Source organism: Anthonomus grandis, chromosome 7 (genome assembly GCF_022605725.1).
Source record: "Anthonomus grandis grandis chromosome 7, icAntGran1.3, whole genome shotgun sequence".
Taxonomy (NCBI): domain Eukaryota; kingdom Metazoa; phylum Arthropoda; class Insecta; order Coleoptera; family Curculionidae; genus Anthonomus; species Anthonomus grandis.
Window position 1 is genome coordinate 18,801,878 of NC_065552.1, and position 7,777 is coordinate 18,809,654.

Genomic DNA, 7,777 nt, shown 5'->3' on the forward strand with positions numbered 1-7,777 from the left:
ATTAAGTAAGTAAGATTATCAAACGCCTTTTTGCGTAGGCCATCGACAGGTTGCGTTTATAATAGACAGCTTCCTGATAAGTGCATATATCTATTAGAAAATATGCTGTACAAACTACAACTCCTCTCTTTGCTCGTGTTCTGCCCTCGGACAGCCAAGTTGGGAAAGTTTCCTACGTTTTATAATAGCTGAAAACACCCTGCTAGATGGGGGTGGATTATTCTTATTATAGGGACTAATCTTGTGTTGTATACCGAGCCAATGCATGCCTTACCTACACAAGGTTTGTGTAGTAGATTCTTTGACAGTCTGACCTATTTGCTATAATGCCTGTAAGATTTCCTTTAATAGCCTATGTGAATTCATGAACACTTTCTCTTTTTAAGTTTACTAATGGTTGCGCATATTTCTCGTAACATTGCGATATTTCAGCTATATAATGAAGTCGGTAGCGAGTTCATATTTTTGTACTTCATGTCAGAATCACAAAAGTAATATATGTACGTCATAATATTAAGAATCAGATAAGTTTTGTTGCCCAATACCCAATATAAAAAATTAAGAAATAAAAAATATATATGAACTACGTACTAAAAAAATAAAAAAAGAAGGGGAAAACCCTGATGTACCCAAAGTTCTGAAGGGACAATGGGCGTCTTCCAAAAAGGATTTCTTCCTTCATTATTTTGTCGTTTTATTTAATATATTATTTTTTTTCAAAATATATATACAGATAATATAAAGAGTACATTTGTTTTGGAACTATTCGTAACTAGTCGGTAAAAACCCGGTAGTTACAAGCTTCCACCAAGAGAGTACCAACAACCTTCCCAATATGCAAAATTAAACTTTTCCTCCATAATTAATAATGACAAAGAAAACAAGTATTTGATTTGAGCAAAGCGCACTGACCAAAATTTAAATATAACATTAATATAATATTAACGAATGCTTTTATATAATATCTTAGACTAGGCTGTAAACTTAACCAGAATTCGGTTATAAATCAACCCGGCACTTAAGTCACAAATCTATCACTAATGAACTGTTCAAGCATATTTCATAGAGCTATTATTTCTTAAAATATAATATTAGGAGTCAAAACTTTTAATTAGCCATATTATATATAGTTAACCCTAGCTTGACCAAAGGCCTCACAATACTTTAGACGCTGCAAGGGAGTGTCTTCTGCTCGATGTCTATTGCCAGCAATTATCGCAACTTTGATACACGATCTGCATCTAGCCTCTTCCACAGCTTCAATTCTCTTCTAAAGAGAATGTAAAGAGAATTGACAATATCCAGTTACCATATTTATGTAATTTTGTGGTTAAGTATAAAAGACAAGTTTTGCCTTTGTCTTACATCGGGAATATATTTATTGAGCGATTGGGCCAGTTATAGCATTATCCCATCTCTCTTGCCAAACATTAACTAAGCTTTCTTCCAGTATGTAATTCAGAACTCTTTTAGATAATCTTGGTTCAGCAGGAATAACAACTTGATGTCTCATCTAATGTGACACCGAAATATTGTGAGTCATGAACCCCGTCTCCCAATCTAAAGAAAAGTCAATTTTATATTTATTCCCCCAGCTATTTAATACTGTCAAGGAGCTATCCATTCTTAACTCAAGTTGAGGTCTACTGCAGTCCTCAGTAATAATTACCAAATCATCAGCGTAGGCTAATGTTAACGATTCAGCATTCGGTTTGTCATCCAGAATAAATCCATTAAGTTTTTCAAGGAGGATATCTACCACAAGATTCCATAAATAAGGCCATGTTTTGAACCCTGCGGACAACCGCGTCTTAATTTTTTCTAATAATACTAGGACCAAATTCGAAATCGACAAAACGACCGGAATTTAAATAGTCTATGATAAAACCAAAAACTTTAATAGGCAAATTCTTTGCTTTTAAAGATTCTAAAATAGCAGGCTACCAAACAAAATTAAAAGCACCCTTGATATCAAGAAAGATGCCGCCTTTATATTTATTAGCATCAGTCTTAATATAATCGATTAGTCTTTTAACAGGCATTTCAGTGCTACAAGCTTTAATAAAGATGTGATAAAAATTAGCCCCATGCTCGAATTTGCTGAGGATCTTAGTTTTAAAAAAATGTTTCAAAGTTTTACCCAAAATAGGCATCAAAGTAATAGGTCTTAAAGACATAGGATTATTAGCTGGTTTACCAGGTTTAGGTATAGTGCTAAGTTTGCCAAATTCCCAGACTTTAGGAAAATATGAAATAGTCATTGAAAATGATGTAACAAATAATTCTCAATATCAGAAGCATTAACTTTGAAGTTAATACCTAAAGGTTCCAAAGGAAAATAAAAAGGCGCCTGATCTCTAATTAAATTATGCTCAATCGTATCTAAATTCTCTCAATATTATCCGTATTAAGTTCCCAAATAAGATTCTTCTCGAGCTGGTTCAGACCAACTATAGTCATATCCTTCGCTTCATCTATATTAGTTCTATTTTTAATGGCAGCAAAAAGGATGTCATGCCCAGTGTACGAACCACTAGACACAATTTAAAATTTATACTCAAATAAAATAGGTCTTTGATCACTTAGTATCTCATTAATTACAGTCCAATCGGAAAATTTTGCCAGTAATTTTAAAGAAATCACAGAAATATTAATTCCATTTCTTTGATCTTGATTTCTTCTTGTCATTACTTTCTCCATTAACCCCACAAAAAGTAATAAGTAAGCTAGGTTCGTTTTTAAAGGAAATAAATTCAGTTCTGAAATAAATCCCACGATATCTGTACCTTTTTCATCCGTATTGGAGGAGAACTAATGTGGATGATGCCCATTACCATTAGTTCCCAAAATAATCCTGTCGTATAGATAATAACTGACCTAATGGTATTGAATTCATGCAAAAGGTCAAAGCCGCATCGGGCAAGCACTTATGCAAACAAACTTTTCTCTTTCATAATTCAGGAGTCTGACAGAAGTCTGACGTACAAAATTGGCCTAGCCTTAGAAAATTGTTTTCCTTATTAAGAATGACAATACATGTTTCAAATCTAACTTCTTCAGAAGTAATTAGTTTATCGAAAGTTAGTCGAAAAAGGCAAAACATATCTATTATTTATTTTCTGACAATAAGGATCTTGCAATATTAAAATATCAATATCATTATGTATACAGTAATTAAATGAATCAATAGTAGCATTATAATCATGATGTAAATTTTGCTGAAAAAAACTTATTGAAGATTTAATTAGCATTATCAATATTAAACTCAATGTTAGCCATATATTGTTCCATACATCTTTAACATGCCATGCATTTGCCATATTTAGAATGATGTTTATTATCCTCAAATCCTGCTTTGTTGCATAGAATACACATGTGTGTCGCAACATCGTCTTTCTTAGGATAATCCTTGGAATAGTGCCAGCAGCACAGAACCCACAAGCCGCCTCTAAGAACATGTGCAACATTCTTATCTTTTGGTCCAAATTTAAAGAGGAAAAATGTGAGAATTCTCCGGAAGTTGATTTTACAAAATAATTTCTTGACTAAGGTTTTCCTCACTCAAATCAGAGGGAACGTTGAAAATCGTTAGGCGAGGATTGATTTTGCCAAGCTTAGAGATGTTAACATTTAAATTCTTTACATTATTAGTTAGCCAATTTTTCAAAATAATAATCTTTGCATTTAATTACGACTTTATTATCCTTATTAGTATAGATGCAAGTAGGCCTAAAGCTAAGTTTAGAAAGTTTAATAGGTTCCATAGTTTTCTTCTTCAAATCGGCGACTGAAATAGCTTCGGAGCCTGCCTTAAAAGCCATCTATATCTTGAACGTCTTAGCTTGAGCCAAAGGTTTTTTAAGTCCCGCAACTTAACATTTTGCGAAGATGTACTAGCACAAGAACCAGTCACATTGGCTGCTGCATAAGATAAAACTGTTTTCTCATGAGAATCAAAGTTTTTTTTAAAGTCTTTTTTGTTAAGCCACCTACTGCTCGAGAGTGCATAACAATTGCATCTCTTTGCTCCAGTAAGAGACCCTTGATTTCAAATAATGAATTGTCCAATTTGCCATGATCCTTAGTTACCTGCATAGTATTAGTGCTCGCTCTGTGTATACAACGAAGTTGTTTCGTAGCGAATTATATTACTCCCTTTAGTAAATAATACTTATTAATATAAAAAAAATAAATCCATAGTAAAATCCCAAGATTAAGTACCCGGCCCGAGCCACAGTCCTACCCACACCTGACCACTGGGAGGGCTTATACCTCTAAGAGAACAGTCACATCCCACCAAGATTCTAGAGAGAATCTGTATCTGATTCAGGCCTACTATTTATAATACTATTGGCAGCATTTAAGAAATAATTATTAAATTCATTGGAGATTCAAGGTGATTTTTTGTGAGTGGTTCAAAAGATTACTAGAAGAAAGTACTTAAGCATCATTACGTAAGTAATGTAGTACTTAAGCCCAAATTATCCACAGCTTTTTTGCAGTGTTTTTTTTTACTGAAAGACGTGAGACTGAGAACATTCAAGAATTGTTCAACCTTGTCATTTGCTATTAGGTCCGTACTTTTAGTAAAATCCCAAGATATTTCAGAAACCTTATTATCCAACAAATGCAAACCTCTTTGTGTGATTGGCATTGATGTCCTCCCTATCTGATGGTAACCGAGAATATTGAAATACTAGAATAAGTAAACAACTTTGTCCGAGTTTAACATGTGGTGGGGGGCAAAGGGGGTGTTTTGTTTATAAACATGTTCACCGATTCTCTGTTGTTAAGTTTAAACAGTTTTTCAAAAGCGGAATAATGATAATGTTAATTTAACTTATTGGTGTCTTTTTATAAATAAATATCGCTACTTTCATAACATCACATCACGGGGGACGCGTCTTTATAAACGTAGAATAAGGGATCATAGAAATAAACCTGAATAAAAACTTTTTAAGAAATCTATAATAATTATAAAATATTTAATTTCTATAAAATTGTAATAATAAAGAAGTACGTTAAAAAACGCATAAACAGTTCATTAACGGTAATATTGTTTAAAATTTAAAGTATAATATATTATTGATAAATGTTTATCATGTGAATATTTTTTGACGACTTCACTGGTAAAGATTTCTTAAATCGATGAAATCAAAAATGCGATCGAGCGGAGTTGCGATGTTGTTGCCTTTTTCTTTAATATGCGTTATAATCTGCCTTCATTAAACTTTGAATATTGACTTTTTTTTAGAGTATCTTATCATATTTTATTTAAAAAAACGCTTCATATTTTATTAAAGAGGAACATTATTATTGTTTTGTGCCTGTCTAAATAGGTGACAAATTTGTATGATATTAGAAAGTGCTTTTTTGCCATTTCTGCATAAGCATTTGACATTATTACATCAGAGATGTTGCAAGCAAGCAAACTGCCCCTGGTTTCACGTCAATATTAATTCTAGCCTTTCAATGTTCTAAAGATAGTAGAGTCCCGGTTTAGTCAAAAAGAAATTTAAACAATTTGACTCAATCATTCAAGTACACTAGAAGTAAGGATATCCATATTTTAACTCACGAAAACAAGCAGATGCAATACAAAAAGGCCCTTAACCCTTTTCTGGATCATAGCTTAATATTTTTTACAAATATTAAGTTGTAACGTTTCGGTTGATAGCCAGGATTGTTTAATGCTAAAATCCCACTATATTCACTTAAAATCGCAATAATCCTTCACTAGTAGAAATGTTGAATTTGTTACTTGCAAGACAAAAACATTGCAATATACGAATTAAATCCTTTTTTCTTTTTGTAGTTACACTTAAGAAATAATAAAATAGCTTTTCTGGAAGGCGATTTTTTGGCTAGATGGGACGCTTTAATAGAACTAGACTTGGGAATGAACCCGTGGACTTGTGAATGTGAAAACCAGTGGATGGTGGATGATCTTATGCCTATTTACTTAAAAATTGAAAAAGAGAAGGCATCTTTATTAGGGTAATAGTTATTAATTATAAGGTTAATTATAATATTAGGTTGAACAACCTCATTACAGATATATTTTCCACTTTTTTTTCGGAAAGGAACTGACTTAGTTTGCCATTGTATTTTAGTTATTACATACGAATGTAAATAAAATGAAATAAACATTTTAGATGTCAGGCACCAATTGAAATGGTTGGATACACTTTCGCCGAGTTATATGAAAGAAAATATAACATGCGATGTCTAGATGCATATGGAGCTGAACCAGAAAACGACGCTGCGTTGCTTGTAGGGGTTCTTGCCGGTAAGTAACTGAGTAGCTCCTGCTAAAATCGGGCGGAGATTAATCGAAATCATTAAAAATTACTACAGGCTAAAGCCATTTTAGTATTATTTCAATCATTTTGCCAAAAAAAGTGAAACATTGAATTCAAAATAGCTTTAACCTATAATCATATTTTTACCCTCAAATGCATTTAAAACCTTCTCCCTCTTCCCCTTACCAAAGCTCTCATTTCCTTTTTCTAATGTAAATATCCTAATAAATTAGTCTCTCAATTAAACGATCATTCACTACTATTGAATATAACCTTTTGAACGCTCTTTGTAAACTTTTGAACATCCTTGATTTGCTGTTATTTTTAATTAAAATTTATTATTTATTATAGGTATTCTGATTGCTATACCATTAATCCTCTTTGGTATTTACGCCTATCAAAGAAAATGGTTTGGACTACTAAGTATGTGTGATTCATCTCCAGCCGCATATTCTAGAAGGTTTTATAAGTCGACAAGAGATGAAGATTTTTAATTTATTATTTGTTACCTAGGTTATTTAGTTGATGTGCAATTATTTTATATTATAATTATTGTTTATTGTTTTTGTTATCGAAGCCTTATTAAGCAAGTAAGCCATTGTATATGTACAAAAACAAAATATTTTTATAAGTTTTGACTTACAATTTCGATATTAGGAAACCTTTTATATAAGCAAATCTTTGCCACAATTTTGTTTTTTTGCCATCATAGGAATAAAGATAGTAGCTGACACTACCATCGTATTCATTATTCTTAATATATACGAGTATATATATATGTACATACATATATACATATATATATGTATACATGTGGGTTTGGACTTCTGTTTTAAAAATAGTCATTTTATTTTATCTAATAGATGGTTTAAAATAATTTCGTTTTTTGATATTGCTTCTTTTATTGGAAGTAAGTCTTTATAGACTATAAGAGTCCATTTGTTATTTGAAATTTTTATGTTTCCCTCTTCATGGAGAAAGATTCCTATGGTGTTGTTTATAGGGGTAAGGAATGTTTGGGATAAGGACATTGCAAACAGGTCGCAGAATATTAAAGCCAGATGCATGGAGTTGTCTTGTTCTCTATTGGTCAGAACAAACAGAGGTTTTCTAACGATGTTCCACTGCCTGTGCCAATGAGTGAGGACGCCTTGTTTGCTCTCTGGGAGTCCTGAAGATGGTCCGTTGTCCGTTTAAGGGATTGGGATTCATCCGCCGTTAACAGTTAGAATTCTCTTGTTCTGTTAACGTTTGACGGATCCTACCGACTGCGCCAATTGTTATCACTTTAAAACTCGATTTCGCTTTTTAAAAAAGGTTTATTTAATAAGATAATTATTATTTAATTAAATTAATTATTAAAACTTCAAAATTTAAATGGACATAGATTTAATATACAACTTAAAATTAATCTTACAGAACTAACTTAAAATTATTATGTGTACTGTATTTATCCAAAATAGTACAGTGGTGTC

At 32.1% G+C, this 7,777-nt stretch overlaps 1 protein-coding gene across 2 annotated transcripts in view; it reads left to right on the forward strand.

The window, feature by feature from the left end:
* LOC126738411 (toll-like receptor 8) overlaps nt 1-7,035 on the forward strand; it is a 42,947-nt gene extending 35,912 nt beyond the window's left edge. For both annotated transcript variants that reach the window (XM_050443737.1, XM_050443738.1), the window contains 3 exons: nt 5,816-5,997; nt 6,156-6,289; nt 6,654-7,035. In XM_050443737.1, coding sequence (XP_050299694.1) covers nt 5,816-5,997; nt 6,156-6,289; nt 6,654-6,796 — 459 coding nt within the window. In that variant the 3' untranslated portion in view covers nt 6,797-7,035. The remainder of the gene's footprint in view (nt 1-5,815; nt 5,998-6,155; nt 6,290-6,653) is intronic.
* Nucleotides 7,036-7,777: the final 742 nt, after the last annotated feature.